The sequence below is a fragment of the Cryptomeria japonica genome, chromosome 6, assembly GCF_030272615.1.
Source record: "Cryptomeria japonica chromosome 6, Sugi_1.0, whole genome shotgun sequence".
Classification (NCBI taxonomy): Eukaryota; Viridiplantae; Streptophyta; class Pinopsida; order Cupressales; family Cupressaceae; genus Cryptomeria; species Cryptomeria japonica.
In genome coordinates, this window is record NC_081410.1 from 23095967 (window position 1) to 23118293 (window position 22327).

General features: G+C 34.9%; 1 protein-coding gene across 1 annotated transcript; it reads right to left on the reverse strand.

Moving 5' to 3' along the window:
* Nucleotides 1-17315: 17315 nt before the first annotated feature.
* Nucleotides 17316-19166, reverse strand: LOC131048060 (profilin-5). Its single transcript, XM_057981904.2, has 3 exons — nucleotides 18834-19166; nucleotides 17636-17773; nucleotides 17316-17560 (listed from the first exon to the last, which is right to left on the reverse strand). Exons 1-3 carry the CDS (start codon nucleotides 19002-19004, stop codon nucleotides 17426-17428), a joined length of 444 nt encoding a protein of 147 aa, XP_057837887.2. The 5' UTR covers nucleotides 19005-19166; the 3' UTR covers nucleotides 17316-17425.
* Nucleotides 19167-22327: the final 3161 nt, after the last annotated feature.

A 22327-nucleotide genomic window follows, 5' to 3' on the forward strand; every position in this document is an offset into this window, starting at 1 on the left:
AATGATATGGAGGAATTTTAGATGGATGGAAGGTACTCAAAGATGTGTGCCTTTGTTGATCCTTCATAAGGGATGGAGGGATATAAGGACCTAGAATGGATGGAAGTGATAACGGGGAAAGCGTATATTTGGATTTAATTGGAGAAATGTAGGATTTATGAGAGATAACAACATCTTGAGAAATGTCCTTGAGGCCATGACCTTTAACACTTTATTTAATATGGAGGGGTTCTTGCTTGTGGAGATCTACCCCTTTGCCTTTATAAATATTTTGACTTGTACAATACACTTTGCTTTGGAAATGAGATGGAGGTGGAATGTAAGGAATGATAGGATCACTAAGGGGATTTGTAGGCATGATGGATCCTTGAGTTGAACATGGAGGATTATGAAAAGGAGATGAAGGGATACTTTGATCTTGACATGGAAGAGGACCATTGGATAGGGTGTTTGACTCTTCATTTTGAATAGGATTATTTGAAAAGGTGTAAGAGGCATCATGATCTTTCTTAGGAAGTGGATTAGGAATGAGATTTGGAAGGATTCTTTGATCTTGAGATGGAAGGGGGTCATCTTGGAATAAATGGAAAGGTATAATGGGATCATAATGGGATTCTAGGGAAATAGGATCTTTTTCAATCATTGGATGGGATTGGAGAGTTTTGGTGTCTTGATCTTGATTTATGATAGGACTTATTTTTTCATTTTCCATATTATCCTCTTGACATGAAGCCATTTATAAGGAAGGGGTAGGATTGTGCATAGGCATAGGGGATTCTTGGAAGGCCTCCATATTTTGGCATGATGGGGAAGCATTTTGAAACAGGCCTTGTGGAGTGGGTATGATTGGAATTAGAGTACATGATGGCATAGGATCTAGGATTTTTAAATCTTTAGAGGAACTTGTATCAATATTGGCATTAACTTGGATTTCCATAGGAGATAGCCCTTGAAGGTCAACATGAGAAATTTCATTTTTTGAAGGAGATGAAGACATCATGGAAGGGACAGAGGCCACATATGGAGCTTTGCTAGACATAGGTTCATGATTTTGATCATGCTTAGAAGTAGTTCCTTCTTTTTCTTTAGGTAAGTCATTAGGATCTTCAATTTCAATGACACCATCATCAAGGAGATCTTGAATCTTATGTTTTAATTCTATACACATTGAAGTCTTATGTTTGTTATGCCTATGATATGCACAATAACTACTCAAAACTGCACATCCCCATGTGGTCTTTTTAGGCAATATGATAAGATTGTTCTTAATAAGCTCTTCCAAAGCTGACTCAATAGATTGCCCCAAAGGTGTAAACTGTCTATCTAGGGAATATATGTATTTTTGTCTTGGTGAAGGTGTTTTGTGATCTTGTTTGAGATTTGGCTTTTGATCATCAATTATTTGTTGGTATCTGATTGTCAAATTATATAATTGTTTTAGCATTCCTTGAAGTTTCTCACTCTTGATATCATGCATTTGTTTTTCAAATGGAGTCATTAATTTATTTTGTTGGATTTCCATGTCATATATTTCTTTCTTGATATCTTGAAATATTTGAGCAAAGGTAGCCATGGGAATTGGAGCTAAGGTATCAATGAGATTCTTACTTTGTCAAAAAAAAAAATTTAGAAGAGCTTCTGGTTTGAACATGCATTTACAATCGACATGACTGAGAGCTAGATGTGTTGCAGAAGTCAAGATCAAATTGTAGCTAGTAGTTCATTTAACGTAGTGATTTAGGATAAGTAACTAAGATCTGGTCTGGTTTCAGGAATGATCTATCCTGTGTAAGATGTTATCTAGGTTAACTTATGTTTGATAAGATGTTGTTTGAACTAGCTGAGAGATGATTGACAAAATCATGCAACGCAATGGCAGGGGTACACTATCAAGGTTGTTTATGCTCAAGAGGATGATGACCATTTTTATGCTTGTTATAGACTGATCTGGGAAACTTTGACTGTTTTGACTGACAAGATCAAGAATTCATACAACAGAGGATTGGACAGAGATGGGATTCTGACAGACAGAGTTTCAATGACTGACGACTACTAGTTTTTGATAAGGATTGATGTTTCAATGATTGACAATGACTAGTTTGGACACGGATAGAGTTTATCACTGAATTTTTTGATATTGTTTCACTCATTTTCTTTAGTTTCAGTATTTCATTTTCAGTTTTAGGGATGAAAACATAGAAAACATGCAAGATATATAATAATTCAATCACAACACGCTAACCCTATGGAAGTTGGCTTAGAGAAGAAAACCTTTTCTTGCTGACTTAGGTACACACCCAATAGCTAATCAGAATACGACCACTGAGTCTCACGCAATGGATTCTCAATGCCGTATTAGCCAACTCCAAACGCTAATGGGGGCACAATATGGCAAGTGTCTTGGGAGAGTTACTATCTCTCTTGCACAAATATTATCAAACTTTCGGAGGTGAATCAGGTAGCTTCTATCTTATAGTTCTTAGTCAGGAATTCCATTTGAAATTACCCATTGAAGTCACGCAAGCATGATTGAGGCCTATATCCCGACAAGGTACTGAAACAAGTTGTAGTCATGTAAACATGATTGAGACCGCAAGGCCCTACAAAATGCTCGATATGAGAGATCTCAAAGAGAAAACTCAAATAATCCCATCCTTTGAGACTTTAATTGCCAAAGGCCTATTTATTATAGTGAGTTGGAATGCTCAGGTCCAGCTATACTCACTTGGGTCATTCTCATAGGGTGATTACTTTTTCCCACTGTGACAGGCCTGCTAAAGGTACACAAATCTCAAAACTTAGAAAAAAGCTTTGAGGGTCTAGATTTCTGATTGTCTATAAAAGAAAAGAGCATACTCTCCTACCTCTTAGATTTTTCAGAAAACACGAAAGACAAATTTGTTCTTTATCCATATAGAAATTTAAGTTCCTAAGAAAATATTAAATGTATACACAATGTTTAGTCATTTCTCCTTAGGCAACTTGCAAAACCATATGTCAGTAGTCATTTTCTTCTTGATTCTTTGGCAGGCGTATGTTTGATTGATAGATTCTTTGAAAAGCATCCTGCAAACATTAAAAGCCCAAAATTAGTTTCCAAAATAACATAAAAAAATTCATCAAAATAAAATTATATCATGCAAACTGTAAATTAAACTAATCTAACAAGAATTTCCATTTTTTATGACTATCCTAGTTATGACAGTTTTGATAGTACTGCACTCTGTCATTTATAACTTTTGAACCAAAACTAATTTGGATGATCCCTTTAGTGGAAATGTGGAAAACTTGATTTTACAAAACATATTAAAATTTGGGTTAGATCCAACGGTTCAATACAAATTTATTCCCTCCGAACCGAGACCATTTTTGATTGTTATAGAAAAATGAGTAAAATGATAGTTCTGCACTCTGTCAATCATAACTTTCAAACACAAAATATTTAGAAATATCCCTTTGGTGAACCTGTATAAAACTTGGTTTTACATAACATATCAAACATTTGTTTAGATCCAATAGTTAAATAAAAAGTCATTCTCTCCAAACTGAGACCATTTTTCACTGTCACAAAAGAATAAGTAAAATGATAGTCTTGCACTCTGTCAATCATAACTTTCAAACCCAAAATATTTAGATAAATCCCTTCAGTGAAAATGTAGAAAACTTTCTTTTACAAAACATATCAAAAATTGGTTTAGATCCAATGGTTCAATAAAAAGTTATTCTCTCCAAACTGAGACCATTTTTGACTATCATAGAAGAACAAACAAAAAGAAACATTTTTATTTGCAAATTTAACACATGTTTATTAGTTATAAAAACCAAACATTAAATTTGTTCAAGAAACATTAGAAATCTTTTAGTTGTGGGTTCAAGCCCCATGGTGGGTGCCAAAAATGTGTGTGTGAAAAGTGAACTTGTATCTGTAAGCACAACACTTCAATCAAGTCATTATATGCATGGTTAATAAGATATAATCAATGAATAATAAACCATAACAAATCGACCCATTGCCTTCTAAAAGATGCGAGTATAAGATTTCTATTAGATTATAAGCAATACCAGTGACTAGACAACATCAAGACAAAGGATTTTATCTATATGAACATGATGAATGCTAGATGGATACAATATTAATCTAACAATATTTTTGCAATATTAAACTAAATGATTTAATCAATATGAAACAATTAATATGCAATATCTCAATAAAATCCTAGAGCAAAAATAGTATAATAACAATATATTCTCCAGCCTCCTTTTGAATGAGAGATGAACCTGAATTTATAGAAAATTCATGAAGAAACCAACAGCTAAGATCAAATGATGATGAGTGGTCAAGATTTTCCAAGAGGAAGCACAATCTAGATGAATTGATGTGATTGGATGCTTTTCTTAGTTTTAAAGGAAATTGAACTAAAATTAAGATAAAATCAGGAAAAAACTGATTTATTCTCTATTTCATTCAATTTTAATATTTAATTGTTTTAATTGCTTTCTTTGAGATTATTCATCAATTTTTAATTTGTTTTTCAAGATTATCTCCAATTGATTTCTTTTCTCAAATTTTTAATTCTTTTTTGGTCAATTAATTCCTTTTTTCATTTATTTCCATTTTTGAAGATTTGTGCTCATAATTTCCAATTCCTCTTTCTTGATTTGTTTCCTTTTTTGAAGATTTGATGGCAAATTGATTTATTTAATTAAATTAATTCCTCTTTTTGATGATTAAATGGTAAATTGATTTATTTAATTAAATATGAAAAAGATATTTAATTAAAATAAATAAGATAATTGTTTAAAATGATTTTCTTGGAATGATTTAATTAATTAAATAAATATTTAATTAATATTGGTTGATTAATTTTGCCATGTGACATTTGATGATTTTAGAATTAATTATGTGCTCAAGAATTATTTAATTGCCTTTGGTTAGGACCTTGGTGACGTTGTCGAGATTAGGGGCCCATGGTTTAGATGACCATTTTTAGGGTATTACAATGTTATCTAGGTTATGGATCGGTTTCTGTAACGTGTTGGAGGATGTTCCTGATGCATCACCAACGGGATTTAAGGATTTCTTTACATTGTTTTCGGCCTAATCTAACTTGGTTGATCATTATATTATAGGCTTAATTTATGAATTTATTGTATTATCTTTTAGGTGGCCGACCTAATTGTTTAGGTCGTGGGTTGGTATAAATATGATGTAAGATCTCTTTGTAGATTATACTAGATCATGCATGGTATGGGATGATGCAAACAATGTTGTAATCATTCATGCAGAGGATTTGGTCAATCATAGGTGATCGAATTGGGTTTGTGAAAGAGGTTTAAGGCCTCTGGTATTGAGCTTAACCGAAACTATACTCAGGCTTGGGAGATGCTATACTTGCAGTTCGGTCTTCATTTCAGATTGTTGTCTGATGTTTTCTGTAGTTAGTGAGACTCCTTTTGTGATGAGCAGTGTTCTCTAGGTTGTTGGCCTTTCTGCATGTGCAGACCCCTTATTGTAATATTTAATCTGATTAGTGGATAGATATTGTGGGTCTCCAATCCCACCATGGTTTTTCCTCTTTGAGGTTTTCCACGTATAAATATATGGTGTTATGGTATTTATCTTTGTGGATGCATTATTGCTTATTGTTATATGCTTTTATGTTTACTAGTTTCTGAGTTGTTGTATTAATAAGGTTAAAATTCTCCAATCTGGTAGAACACTGATTCACTCCCCCTCTCAGTGTTTTGAAATCTCAATAGTATACCTAAATGAAAGTGCATTCCCCTTATGTAATATTGTTTTGCTACTAGCCATAGTGGAATAATATTGTGGGTTCAAATCCCATCGTGTTTTTTCCCTTTCTGGGTTTCCATGTAAAAAATCCCGGTGTTATGATTTTGTGGTTGATTATCTCGTGTTTCTGTATTTTACTTTCTTGCATTAGCTTCCAGTGGTCTGAGAATAAGTTTGAAAATTTATTTACTGGTAGAACACTGATTTACCTCCCCCTCTTAGTATTCCTTGATTCCAATAGTTAGATGGTCTTGGTAGCACATGGACAATTGTTTTGGTTTGTATTGGTATTTTGATTTTGGATTTAGTCGGCAGTATGTACACATTTCATCATATGCTAAGTGTTCTTGAGGTTGACATGTGGTTGATTTAATATCTTGTTGTAGATATATATAAGTGATATATTTGATCATTTTAGTATGAGTGGTGAATGCTAAAGGTGTTGGTGATCGAATGAGCATAGTTGCACATGGATACATTTGAGACTTATGCTTTGGATCAGAGCTGAATAGTGGAATAGTGTAGTATAGGGTAGTATATGAAAATTTTGTGTAATGAGCTTAACCTGAACTATAATCAGGCATTTGTAGATACTATTATTAAGTTCATGTACTTGAGTGATTTGTTGTAATCCATTTGTAAGGCAATGATCCTTCCCTGAGTTGTAGCCCTTCTTTGTTTTGAGCAGTGAGCTCTACGCAGTGTGCCTGAATGCATGTGCATTACATTGTATAACTTTATATTTGAGTATACTCATCTTGTGGGTCTCATCCCCATCGTGGTTTTTCCCTTGACTGGGTTTTCCACATATAAAATATGTGTGTTATGGTGTTGTGGTTGACTTCTTTGTGTTCTTGCATCTTTCTTTTGGTTCAATGCATTAAGTGGTTGAATGAATAGATAAATAAAGTTAAAATTTGCAAAACATTGATTCACCCCCCTCTCAATGTTCCTTGATTCGAACACTTCTCCGCGATCCAAGGAATAGGTGTCCAATCACCAAAACTGACATATTGTCATCTTTTTTGGAGAAGATTGGACCAAAACCTTCACACTGCACTATGGCAGTAAACAAGGCATACTCTTATTGGACCCATAACTGTGCTGCAACAACACATTATCCTCTAAAATCTTGAATATAAACTTTAGACCAAAATCGAGACCTATTTCCAAAACCTTACGGGAATATCTAGTAGTACGGAGCAATGCAGACCAAAAAGATATATGCTGGATCCAAATGTATATTAAAGCTTGTTAGACTCATACCGGAGTATACAAGAATCATGTTGCTAGATCACAAAAGCATCAATGACAACATTCTAATAGTTTGGTTTTGTCTTAACTGTGGTGGTGTATCCTACTTGTATCATATTCTTTATGTATGAGTTTTCTCTAGATAATGAGTTTAATTAGTGTTTTGGGTCTCACCATGGCATGTGGAGACCCACATTATGTAATTTGTGTTGGCATTTTGATGATGTTTTGATTGCCATTGATGGACACACACTTTCTTGATATATGAGTTATGCTCAACCGGTATTATGTATTATTGAATGTATAGTCTTTAGACTATTGATGTTTTGAAAAAAATGGTTTACCAGTCATAGATTGTATGAAGACCGCAAGTGGTATGAAGACCCCAAGTGGTACGAGGATCCCAAGAGATTTGAGGAACTCAAGCGGTACAAAGGAACCAAGCGGTAGTTAACTTCTGATCGAAGCACTACGATCTACTAGTCTTCATTTTTGACAACTGATAATCGGTATATTGTATTAACCAGTATTACTCTATGATGAGTTACCAACTGGTATTACTGTAATGTGTGATGAGTTATCATCCACTGACACTTTGGCGGTGATTTTGTACCATATTATCAAATGTGTCTAGATGCACTGAACCTAGGAACTTGTAGTCTAATTCTATTGGACTGACATGAAATTAGATTCCTTTATAAGGAAATCATGTCTAGGGTTTGCAGGTATGAGATAGAGTATGAGAGATAGAATAGAAAAGGTTATGTGTGATCATTGCAGAGAAGTTTAGGTCTGTGTGAAGAGATAGAGTGTGGAGATATTGAAGACTGAAGTAATGCTGAAATGCATTAACAATGAGCTGTCAAGGATCTAATTAAGCATACTGTGCTATTGTCTAGAGCATTCACTTGTTGATTACTAATATCTTCGACAAGTCTGAAACCCTTAATCGGGCAGGCCCAGCAAAGCCTTTGTAAATCCTCTAACAAGGTGGTTCACAACTGTGGATCTGAAATCCTTTAACTAGGTAGTCTTTAACAAGACTTATCTCCTAATAGAGATCTAGATTACTAACAGGATCTGTTCCGGTGAAGAACATGGTATGACCTTAACCAGTCTGGTTACTATTCTACAGATAGTTACTTGTGAGTTTTTGCTCACCATGGTTTTTCCCATTTGGGTTTCCATGTCAAATATCTTGTGTTATGGTGATTGTGCTTTTGTGGGTGAATGCTTTGTTTTCTATTTGGTTTACATTTATCTTAACTGGTTTATTAGTGAATCTGTTGCATCGGTTATCTGCTAAACTGTTTAAGAGATTGAGTATAGTATTTTTTGGTATACTAATTCACCCCCCTCTTAGTATTCTTCAATTTGTATCAGAGCCAACCTTTCTATAAGTCTAACCACTTGGAAGGAGATATGGGGGAATACAGTGTGAGGGAACTTACTCATCGTCTCACTCATACAGAGAGAGTCTATGATGAAATAAAAGTCAAGTATAAAGCCTCTTTGGCCAAAAGAAGAGAGCATGCTGAAAAATTGATGGAACTTACTGAAAAATAGCTCTTCTGATGGAGCTGACATGGATGCCCTAGTTGAAGAAGTTGAAAAACTGAATGAATCTAAAGCCAATCTGAGAAAGGAGTTGGAAGGACTAAGTATCAGAATGTGTCAAGAGCTTGAGAACAAAAGGAAAGAAGAAGATTTGGTAAAAGACAAAGATCATGAGATCTCCAAGCTGAAGCAAGAAATCAATACCCTTACCACTCATCTCTAGGAGAGTAAAGTGGAAAAAGAAGAAATGCAAGGTGAACAAAACATGGCTATTTCTAAGAATGCAACCTTGATGGAATCCAATGCTTCTATTTTCAAGGAACTTACTGAGTCAAAGGAGATACTTGCCAAATTCAATTAGAGTACTGCTAAGCTAGAGAAAAAGCTAGAATTGGCAAAGCCAATAAAGAATACCACTGGACTTGGTTTCTCTGGGTATGAGGAAGGTGAGACCTCTGGAACAAAAGCTGAAGCATCAAAGAAGCAACCAACATCCAAGGATAAAGGTAAGCAAAAATTTAAACCTGTTTGCTTTCATTGTCTCAAAGAAGGACATACTGCCAATGTGTGTAGAAGCAAGGCCTACAACAATTTCCTTATTTTCAAAATAGTATACCTAGATCCAATAGATTCAATGGAAACTGTTATGTATGCAACAAGTTTGGGCATAGAGCATTAGAATGTAGGTCTATTTTGCACAACACTGGGAGATATTCTCCAAGGACTCAAGGAGTTATCCCAGAACCTTCTGTGAATTGGAATCCCAACCGGTACAATACCTATGACCATCGGTCAGGTGGTTATCAAGCGAAAACTAGTTGGAGAGCAACTTGTTTGATCTATTGTGGTAGCAGTCACACTGTTGTAACATGCAGAAGAAAGAATGGAAGTATGAATAATGGACCATGGAGAATACCTAAAATGGTATGCTATCATTGCAACAAATCGAGACACACTGCTAGAACTTGCAGACTGAGAAAGAACCTATCGGATGATATACCGATCACTCTAGAAGGGAAGATTGATGTTGAAATTGCTCAAGTGGAAATGAACAAAACATGGAAAAAGAAATCAAAAGAAGAGTCACAAAATGAACCTGTTTCTGCACCTAGTGTGGAAGTCTTTGAACTGGCAAACTGAGCTTAAGAAAAGCTTAGGGGGAACATATCGGTGAAATATTTTGAACCCCCGATTTATATCGATAAAGACCTTAACCGGTATATGTTACCTATCAATCGACAAAAGATTTGAAGCGGTAAAAGGCAAAATTAGGGTTTGTACCCTAGTGGTGATGCATTTATTATGGTAGGTGAGAATTTGTTTAAAAGGGTTTTTGTCATCATTTTCACTTATCTGTTTTCGAAAGAAGAATTTTTCAAGAGCAGAGCAACCAGAGTGATTTGTCTAGTAGTTGACGAAATCTTGTGCAAAATCTTGCAACCATTTCAAGCAATCAGTGAAGAACTCTAAGCGGTGAACTTGCAACTGAAGTTGTGTTTTGTGCGCGACATTGGAAAACCTAAACTCTAGTTTGTGAAGGTATTTTCCGAAATTATTTCTTATCATTTGATCATGGCTTCTGCATCGCACTCTAGTTCTAGTGTACCTGTAGATTTAGCCAAATTTCTTCAAAAGAAAATGAAATACAATGCCCTATCTCAAATACCTGCCGGAGTTATTGTTGAGGGAGATATTTCAAGATATATAGACTGTAAATTGGAAGACCTAGGATCCCTAGTGATTCATTCCCAGCTAAGTCTATTCTGTGGGCATGACAAGAAGATCAAACCTGAGTATAGTATCCTTGAGAAGATGAAACTGCACAATGCAGTATATTTTCTAGAAGAGTTCATAGAAGAACATATTCACATCATCCTTAGCAGAGTGCATGGTGACAAGATGTATCTCGAGCGGACCCATGACATCACACCAGAAGCAATTTATGCCGTCACTAGTTTCTACAATATTGGAGAGGTACCAGCTGTACGAAAGGTCACCAAAATTGAAATGACAAAGCTCACCGGTTCAGTGAGTGACCAACGGGCAATGACCATCAACACAATATTTGATGATCTGGTAAAATATGCTTGCATGGTGATTGGTTACTAGATATTTTATGCCAGTAGAATGAACTCTATCCTTGTTGTTGCCTTGAATGCTTCCTACAGGATGATCAAGGAAGACACAATGGGCGATGACCATCAACACCATATTTGATGATCTGGTAAAATATGCTTGCATGGTGATTGTTTACCGGATATTTTATGCCAGTAGAATGAACTCTGTCCCTGCTGCTGCCTTGAATGCTTCCTACAGGATGATCAAGGAAGACACTAAATTTGACCTATGTACCTACCTATAGAAGCAATTGCTGTTGAATCTGAAGTCCATGAAACAAGACAATTCTCTAAGGTTCAGGTTTGGCCAACTTCTGGTCAGTTTATTCTTCTACTTTCAAGGTTATTTCCCTGGAGTAGGTGATGTTCAATGGTTTGCTGACCTACCGGTTTCCAGACAAATTAAGGAAAGTCTACAAGTAGTAGGAACTGGATATCCTGAGGTTTTAAATAAGTATTTTGATGAATTCAAATGGAATATGAGCTAGAGAATGAGGATATCTAATGATATTGTGAAGAAGTATGAAGATGACATCTACTTCCCAATAAGGATAGATGACTACATAATGGAAGTGGTGGAACTGAGAAAGGAAGTATTTGACCCTATGGGGTATGAAATGGTGAATGACATGTTGATCGGGTATGCCTCTACCCTAGTTGCCTCACCACTGGATGCAAAGAAAAAGAGAACCGGTACCTACATGGAAAGGGTCACACCGATTGAAGAACCAAAACAAAAAAAGGGCAAAGCAGTGCCATCGGTATTTGCACCGGTTACCTCTGCCAGTCCGAAAGTGACCAAGCGGTCACCAGCTAAGAAGAAACCTGAGATTATTCTAGCAAAGGTATTCAAGAGGAAGCGGAAATCCAAGACTCACTCACTGGAGTTAGAGGACACTGAACCAGAGATTCAAACAAAGAAGACAAGGCAATCAAGCAAAAAGGCGAAGTCTACCGGTAATGTACCTGCAACTTCTGCATCGGTAAATAATTATATTGCCTCTTATAAACCAATAATATATTGTCAAAGGACAATAAAAAATATTCAGAGAAAAGTTCTTGATGATTTAAAAGAATATTTTGATGATTTTAATGATAATGAGAAAGAAGAGATAGAATAGCAAGTCATTAAATACTTATGTATTAATGAGCGGTCACCATCTGAGATTAGATTGGTAACACCAGATTCTTTGTATAATTCTTTGGATAACAAATGGCACATTGCCATTGAAAAAGAACAGGAGATCAAGGAGAAAATTTTTGCACAATATTTTCCTGATGCTTCAAATTCTGAATTATTTGAAATAATGGATAAGAACAAAGGCATCTTCTTCATGAGAAGGAGAAGACTCAGGCTACTAGAAGGGAAATCCTTTGAAGTGGAAAAGGACACACATATACATGTGAAATCTGCTGTCAATATGCACCGAGTATCTAAAGCTGCTAGACAGGCTAATCAAGAACCTGACCTATCCTCAGGCCAACCGGATGAGGTATTTGACAGTCAAGGTGAAAGAGTGATAGAACAAATTGACACTATTGATGTTGATGCATTAGATATTGAGGATGTCACTCCTGACAAAGAACAAGATGAGAAAGAGAAACAGGACAAAGAGAAAGTGGAGAAAGAGCAAGAGGAAAAAGCAAGGCAAGAAGAAATCAAGAGGAAAGAGTCAGAGAAAAAGAAAGAGGAAGACAAGAGAAAAGAGGAAGAGAAAAAGAAAGAGAAAGATAAGAGAAAAGAGGTATAGAAGAAGAAAGAGGAAGAAAAGAAGAAAGAGGAAGAGAAGAAGAGAGAAGAAGATAAGAGAAAAGAAGAAGAGAAGAAGAAATAAGAAGACAAGAGGAAGGAAGAAGAAAGGAAGAAGGAGGAAGAGAAGAAAAAACAAGAAGAGGAGCAAAAGAACAAAGAAGAGGATAAGAAAAGAGCAGAAGAGGAGAAGGAAGCAGAGAAGAACAAACAAGCAAAGATCAAAACAAAAGAAGGAGGGCAGATTCCTAAGGCAACCAATGATCAAACCAAATAGGTTGATACCACCAATCCTATTGATTGAACTCTTGCAAGTCTGACTCAATTAGTAGATGAGTCTGAACTACTACGAAGCATCAAACTTGCATAGGAGAGACAAGAAGAATTGCGAAGGAAGAAAGAACAGGATGTCATACAAACTGCAGTTGACACCCTTACCAGTCTAATTCCCGATACCAACCTCCCCAATACCAATTCCTATCTATCTAAGCACAAACTCCTTTGTACCATAGTGGAGGACTAGGTACAATGCTTGGAAGATTTTGCTGAAGCAACTTCAAAGAAGAACCATGAAAAGGAACTTAATACTGCCTTAGTCAAGCAAATGAATGAACTGCATACACAACTACTGAAACAACAGAATGATATCAATGTTTCTATGGGTTAAGGTAAATTACTATTGATTAAAATCTGCCAACCCCATTTATTTTGTGACGATGTGCTTAAATAGAAAGATCAACTCCAATAAGAGTTATAGGCATATATCAACAATTTCAAGATGCCATATGATTCATTCACTACCTATGGACAAACCATTCATCGTTATCAGTATCAAACTACCAAGATGGACTCAGAGATCAGCAACCAGACTAAATATTCGCTGGAGCTTCAACTGCTCCTATTGCTAAGACTGTAGATTCTTTAGAAATGTTTTCTCAACCTAGAAGCTATCATGGTAACTCAAGAGATGAGTACCATTGATGCAATGGAAGAACTGACATTCCAGATGAAGACGGAAAGTGAGGTTGCTACCTCATTACTTGAGTCATGGACATTGGCCATGAAAACTTTTGTGTAGGACTTTAAATATGTTTTTGAGAAATTTCATTCCTTATTGTCATGAACATATACTCTATTTTTATATAAGCATAAAGGGGTTACTTTTCATTACTTTGTCATTGTTGGCAAAGGGGGAGTAGTGTACATTAAAATTTTGGTGAATGTTACCATTTCATGTACTTTCATGTTACCACTTTGGGGAGTAGTGTACATTGTAATCTTTGCAAAAGGGGTAGTGTATATGCTTAGGGGGAGTAATTTTGATTATGGCATTTTTGTTGTAAAACACTTAGATGTCAAAATTTTCCTAAGTGTTGCCATCAATGCCAAAGAGGGAGATTGTTGGCATTTTGATGATGTTTTGATTGTCATTGAAGGACACACACTTTCTTGATGTATGAGTTATGCTCAACCGGTAATTGCTCCAACCGATATTGTGTATTATTGAATGTATAGTCTTTAGGCTATCGGTGTTTTGTAGAAAATAGTTTACCGGTCACAGATTGTATGAAGACCAAAAACAGTATGAAGACCCCAAGCGGTACAAGGATCCCAAGTGGTTCGAGGAGCTTAAGCGGTACGAAGGAACCAAGCGGTAGTTAAATTTTGATCGGAACACTACGATCTACCAGTCTTCATTTTTGACAACCAATAATCGGTATATTGTATTAACCGGTATTACTCTGTGATGAGTTACCAAATAATATTACTGTAATGTGTGATGAGTTATCATCCACTGACACTTTGGCGGTGATTTTGTGTCGTGTTACCAAATGTGTCTAGATGCACTGAACCTAGGAACTTGTAGTCTAATTCTATTAGATCGACATGAAATCAGATTCCTTTATAAGGACATCATGTCTAGGGTTTGCAGGTATGAGATAGAGCATGAGAGATAGAATAGAAAAGGTTATGTGTGATCATTGCAGAGAAGTTTAGGTCTGTGTGAAGAGATAGAGTGTGGAGATATTGAAGACTGAAGTAATGCTGAAATGCATTAACAATGAGTTGTCAAGAATATAATTAAGCATATAGTGCTATTGTCTAGATCATTCACTTGTTGATTACTAATATCTTCGACAAGTCTGAAACCCTTAACCGGGTAGGCCCAACAAAGCCTTTGTAAATTCTCTAACAAGGTGGTTCACAACTGTGGATCTAAAATCCTTTAACAAGGTAGTCTTTAACATGACTTATCTCCTAACAGAGATCTAGATTCCTAACAGGATCTATTCTGGTGAAGAACATTGTATGACCTTAACCGGTCTGGTTACTATTTTGCAGATAGTTACTTGTGAGTTTTTGCTCACCGTGGTTTTTTCCCATTTGGGTTTCCACGTCAAATATCTTATGTTATGGTGATTGTGCTTTTGTAGGTGAATGCTTTGTTTGCTATTTGGTTTGCATTTATCTTAACTGGTTTATTAGTGAATTTGTTGCACCGGTTATTTGCTAAACTGTTTAAGAGATTGAGTATAGTATCTTTTGGTATACTAATTCACCCCCCCTCTTAGTATTCATCAATTTGCATTGGAGGATAGTTTTTGGGCCATCTAGTTAATGTGCTTTAAATTTAATGTTACATTTCATTTGATGCCAACCTTGATAGATGTATTGGCATGCAGTTCATTAGAATCATTTGGGAAGGATGTGTTGTGATGCATTTGGATCCTCTCTATCTCCTAGAGTGGACCAGAATTGATATTTTAGGTGTAGGTGGTTGAATTTATGTAATGTTATTTATTTTGTCTGTGGCCAACCTAGTTAAGGGTTTTAATGATTAATATTGTCTATAAAAGAGTAAAAATGTGTGAGTGAAAGTATGGGATGTGCGTGAATTGAGAAGAAATAGATGTGAATGATTTGCAAGCAGATTTGGTGTTGAAGATGAGCAAGAGTTAGTTGTTAAGAACTTTGATGATGACATCTTTAGTGTGACTGTGTTTTGAGATATTGTTTGAAGTTAGATGTGTTTTCCATGATCTTGGTCATTTGACATAGTAGTTCAAGAACAATTTCATGACCAGGAGATCTTGTTCTTTTCAATTCTATTATTCCTTTCTCTGTCAAAAGATAGTGTGTCTTTTGACAACTTACTGTATCTTGCCTTGAGATAGTGTGTCTCAATTCTGCAAGTCATTTGTATCTTTCCCTAAGGTTGTGTGCCTTAGTCTTGCAAGTCCTCTTAGGGGCAGTGTATTCCAGAGACATCATTGTAATAAATTATATTCATATTATGAGTGTGATTCTCACCGTAGTTTTTCCTTGCTTAGGGTTTTCCACGTGATTCTAGTGTTCATGTGTTTGTTGTGCTTTGTGCTTTCATGATTTCCTACCATTGTGACTATATAATTGTGGTTTGAATTTTGAAGATTAGAAATTAAGTATTTTGAGGTTTAGACATATTCGCCCCCCGCCCCTTGGCCCCCCTCTTAGTTTCATGGTGTGTTCAACGATTCCAAACTACTCCAAGATTGTCTGTAACACTAAGAAGTGTTTGTTGACTTCAAAATATATTTTTACGAGGAAATATTAACTTAAAGTAACAATTTTTTTTCTCATAAAATTACTTTGATATAATATACGATCATGAAGGAAAAAGTTTATATATCTCTCCTCTACAATCTCATCTTATCTAGATTTATTTTCTCATTTTTTTGTTTTCATGAATGCCACATTCCTAAAATAGATAACTTATAAGATATTTTAGATAATAATATAGTAATTTGAACCATATTTTAATAGGCAAAATATTTCATTATCCTCCAATGATCAAGTTCATAGTATAAGTAAATCAATTGGTGTATTTTGTTGAAATAATCTATATTGTATAAACATCACCAGATTGCATACAATGCTCTTATCCCTCTACCATATTCTATTGAAAATTAAATATCCATGCCATGAGTTGATTTCATAAATAAGATTAAGATATATATCTACAAATTTTATCCTTAGCTATATGTATTAGAGAGACTCAAATTTGTTCTAACTTATACTACATGCCTTATTTAGAAGTAAATATCCATGTTATTGTTATATTGTACAAATAAATTTAAAAATACACTTTTTAACTTTTTTCTTATTTGTGCAAATAATTAAAAACAAATTCATAGATTTTATTCTTATTTTAAGTTACATATAAAAAGATTTAAATATATTCTAACATATATCACATTTGTGAGTTAGAGGTGAATTTTTTATGGTATTGTTTGATTACATAAAGAAACTTGAAGACAAATACCCACAAATTTATCTTTATATTAACTATTTAAAAGAAACTCCAAAATTTGAAGATACAAAATAAGCAAAATCACTCTCTCCTTCAACTAGAAGTTACTATTTCCTTCTTTAATGGAAGATCATTGTCTTTGATTACACTAATCTCTATTATTTAGAAGTATCCATGTCCTTGTTATATTGTACAATTAAATTTAAAGATTTTTTAATTAATTTATTTAATTTTGTTGTGTAAATAATCTTAAAGATATAATTTTACAAATTTTATCTTTGTTTTAAGTTACATATAAGAAAGATTCAAATGTGTTTTAGTTTATATATCATATTTGTTATTTAGAAAAAAATGTTTATACCATTGTTTGATTGCATTAAAAACTTGAAAATAGATATCCACAAATTATTTCCTTTTTTTCTAAATTAAATGTATAAATGAACCCTAAACATTTTCTAAACCATACCATTATTTTAAAGCTAAACATTCTAACATAACATATAAGTCATTTTGTTCTAAGCTACATGTATTAAGATTTTGTTCTAAACTACATGTATTAAGGTTTTACTTTTTTCAAACATATCAGTATAACAGAGTCTCCATAATCTTTAATATGAATTTAAATAAATTCATATAAGATTTTGGAACAATGAACGGTTGATTTATATTCCTTGTTCAATAAGATAGTCTCCAAGCTTCTCTACAACCATATTGCATTCACTTGGTGCCACTGGCTCTTCATATATTCCCATCACAAGGGCCCTTCGTGTCTTCTTTATCGTTATTCCACCGTGCACCTGACATACACACACCACTTTTATTCATCCAAATTATCTCCACATTTTCATCTTCATTCAATATATTCTGCTTACCTTCCTTCCTCGGATAACTTGCCCTGGATCACCTTGAATAAAAATGTACTTAATTCCTCCCACATGGATACCGAATTCTCCCATCTCTCCAGAATCTTCAAAACCTTTCATTATCTTCACTATTTCTTCTGGAATTACCTACAAACAATAAGAATTATATGTTATATTCCTTATCAAAGACTCCCTATTAGTTTTTTATTTTTTATTTTTATAGTAAATACATGTCTATATATAAACGATTAAAAATATAAATCCCAATTTCATATGGAAACGGCTAGTCAGTTCCTTTGATGCACTAATGCATTAGAAATAGTGAAGCTATAACCTCAATAAATAGAAGTCTTGACACATTAAGATTGTGTCAAGATAACTAAAGATAAAAAATATCTCATGCACATTCTTAAAAAAATTGATTGATCTGAATTTAGTAAGGAATTCGTTAACAATATAAGGTAAGCTGAAATCTGTAAGTATTGTTTAAAAGATGGACAATAGCAAAAATTCGAAAACTAGAATTGTATGCATCAAAAGTTCTATTATCTTATCCAAAACTGAGTTTTAAACATCAATATGGAATTCCAATAGTTTCTGGAATCCAACAGATTCAAAATGAAGAATTTTTGCAAAATAAAATAACAAACAAACTACAAATTTTCAGAAAAAAAAAGAATTGAGGTACCCCAACTTGGTTGGGCCTTAACTTTTAGCTCGGAACTTGGAGTTCAGAACTGCTTACACCATTGGAAAGGTCTCAAAGAGATCCAATTTCAGTCTCTTAACACGATGCCTTTGGCTATCGAGTTAAGCTAGGGACCATCGACATTTTTGATCCTAAGTTCCGCTTCTAAGACCTCCAAAAATGTGATTTACTAAAACTTAAAAAATCCCAGAAAATTAGATTTTCGTTATTTCTCAATTCTATCACCTTGAACTTACTCTGGATCATCCTCGGAAGCCTCTGGATCACTGGTCCTCAACTAAGAATGTTGTTTACATACAAAAACTGAAAAAAAAACTGAGCTTCTCCTCATGCACAATGGATTTCATGCAAAAACTTCTTAAATTTTTACCTCTGAACCACAGCTCCTAGGTAGTTGTTCCTCTCTTTGTAACTTTTAAGAGAAAAGCAAATATAGTTTCTTAAGAAGTAAATAAAATAGTATGAGAATCAGATAACCCTAAAAACAAATGTACTCACAGGAGGGAAGGTATGAGATCGAGCCCAGAGAAGGCCATCCTGACCAACAATGGCAGCCGAGGAAAGCCTTGAACCATTAGAGAGCTCCACCATGAGCTGCTTTTCCACAAAATCTTGCCATGATGTCATTGCTTGGACAGGACTAGGAGAACCAGTAGCAGATCTCAACATAGGCCCAGCCTTAGTGCTAAAGAATTAGATATAGTGGGTAGGAGAAGATTTCTTATAATTACAACACAGCTTTAAGAACCACATTTGCAGTTTTCTGCACTTCTATAGTGGACATGAAAGGATGTCATGGCAGTGTCATAATGGTTATTGATTTGCATTTACATTTCAAACCGACACCTTTATTTATTCTTATATTATACTGAATTGAGACTTTTTAGTAGGTAAATCTAAGGATAGTCCATGGTGAAGTGGAGATAAAGTTTGTTGATGTTGATAGAACTTAAAGGCCAAGCAAAGTGGGATCCACCCTGCTCAATCAACTGATTATTATATTTTCCTGTTTGAAGTATGAGCAGGATTTTTTATATAAATTTGTTCCCCGGTGTCTTTGATCCATCATGTCAATCTGTTAAAGTGGGCTTTATAAAGAGCATCTCCATTGCTGTGTATGCACGATTTTCTTATATCTTCATGAACATGAGATTTCATACGCATCATTGGAGAACAGGAGTTCATGTCAATTTATCATCACTTAACTTGTTTTCTAAGAAAACTTCATTGTATGGATGATTAAACGTTGTGTTTTAACGTTTCGGATCTAGGTTTTATAGTTTTCTTAACGGATGGCTTAAATAGCACACACTAAGTTCTTTTAGACTTGTAAGTGTTAAACACTTAGAATTGATTGACATTTTCTAGGCTTAATATATTGCTTCCTGTGTAATTTAAGACTCTTTCTTAATTATCGAAAAAATATTTTTTACAAAAGAAATATAAAATAAACCAAAGATTCATTTTATCAACACAAAAGAGTGAGTGATTATATTGACTATTTAATGAAACTACAAAGGTTGGTGATACAAAGAGTGATATGTAGGTGAGAAACATTAACTAAAAACAAAATAAGCTGCAAAATCATTCTCTTCTTACTGTTTTGCCACTTTAGTTAGTTCCTGAAGTAACACACTAACAGAAACGCATCTGCTGCATGTTGAAACTGGTTGTTACAAAGTCACCTCTTGTGTTTCTTGACTCGTTTTCCACCAACAAGAAATATTTTAGTTGGAGCCCTGGTTTGACAATTTTTACACCATTCAGGCAATACTTAACGTGGAGTTATTGGATCAACTCAACAACCAGTGCGTTATAGGTAATGAATCGATTGCTTATAGTGGGAAGGAGTTTCACATGTAATTGTAGGAGGTATGATAGGAGATAGATTAGTTAGTAATGCTATTGTCATGATGAAATGGTTGAACATATGCTTTTTTTGAAGAAGGGGTGAATATTTTTTTACTGGGAGTCATAAATTGACGAGGTCACAAGTTGGGTACCTCATTTCCTTTTAAAAATTGAGCAATAACATTCTAGTGAGGTTTGAATTTTGATGGCAAGAACAAGATCATCATAATTTAACTATCATACTATACCGCTACTGGTTCATATGTATGTTCATTATCATTTGATTTTGGGTTTATTTTCAAAGAATATTAATATGATTATATAGTGGTATATTGCACATTTTTGTGTTAAGTTTGGTTCATCTTTATCCATCTTCATTTACTCTCATCTACTCATGCTTCTATACATGAAGCCTTATCTTTGCCCTATTGATACCAATTGTCATCTTTTCCTGTCATTTATTAGCATACAGTTACATGGTAAGTGCACAAAGATGGTGGTCAAAAAGGGGGGTATAAGTGGACACTTTTTTTCTGAAATCAGGTGAACCTGAACTTAGAGGCAAAATTTGAAAGTCATCCACTCAAGATATGAAGATAATAAAAAAACAAAAATTGTAGTACTCTAAATCTAGTTTCCAAACTACTAAAATTTTTCAAAATTGGATAAGATTAAGGGGGTCAAATCCTTCGCGCACGAAAAACTGACCCTTTTTTTTCTTCTGAAAAACATAACATAGTGTCTGACGTGCACATCAAAAAAGTCATAGTTAGATTTAGTATTTTGACAAATCCTTTGGCAGAAAGATAGTTAAGAGTGAGCACTAGAAGATGTGTATTTTTTTGTAATTTTTTGGTAAGTATTTTTTTTTTATAATTTTTCCAATCAAGCACATTCTGAAAATTCGGTACTTGTTCGTGTACGAAGCATAAGTTGCACTAAACAAATCGAAAATACAATTTTTTTTTTTAAATTGTAAAGAATCAAGTGCACTACAATAATATATAATTTTTTTAAAATTTGGATACGTATATCAAAAGTTATTCAAAAAATGGTGCACCTATGTCTGTGAGAACTATGGAGACACTAGTAAAAGAAATTCAATAATAATATGTTATTGTTGTTCAAATTGAAAAAAAATTATATGGTTAGAAAGCTCAGTAGATGGGTGAAAATATGGTGGCAATTTTAGAAATACCCACTTTATGAAGTGTAAACCTGATGATGACAAAGTCGATAAACCAAGTTGATAAAATAAAACACATCAAAATGAGAGAAATGGAGGGAAATCACAACTTCCAATCCGTAGCTTTGTCATCCAGGCCTATTTCCAAGCCTAAAAAGTCTAAAGCGTGTACGGGGTACGTATGGGGGTTTATAGCGCATACGGGGGTAGTTATAGTGTAAGAGCACGTACGCGCGTGTTTCCCATGAAACAGACGCGGGACTGCTAGCTTTACTATAGAACAGCACGTACGCGCTAGTGTATATTATATTCTATGTATAATATGTGTATATTGCATATAATAGATGTAATAGGTAGTAAGATGTGTATATTCATATGAAGTTATATAGATATATAGATATGTGTATAATATGACATTTTTATATAGATATGTTTATATACATATAATGATGATTGAACATATGAGAGACACATTTAGTGTATCGTGCTCTCCTCTCGAAGGAAGCACAGACAAGGTCTCTCTCTCTCTCTCTCTCTCTCTCTCTCTCCCACCCCCCTCTCCCTCTCCCTCCCCCCTCTTCTCTCTCTCTCTCTCTCTCTCTCTCTCCCTCTACCTCTCCCTTCCCCCCATGTTCTCAATCCCTCGGCATCCCTCTCTCTCCCTCTCCCTCTCCCTCACCCCCTCCTCTCCCTCTCCCTCTCTCTCCCCTCTCCCCTCTCTCCACCCCTCTCTTCTCTTTCTCTCTCTCTCCCTCCCTCTTCTCTCTCTCTCTCTCCCTCTCCCTCCCCCTCTCTCTCCTCTCTCTCCCTCTCCCACCCCCCCTCTTCTCTCTCTCTCTCTCTCTCTCTTCCTCTCCCCTCTCCTCTCCCTCTCTCCCTCTCCCACCTCTCTCTCTCTCTCTCTCTCTCTCTCTCTCTCTCTCTCTCTCTCTCTCCCTCTCCCCTCTCCTCTCCC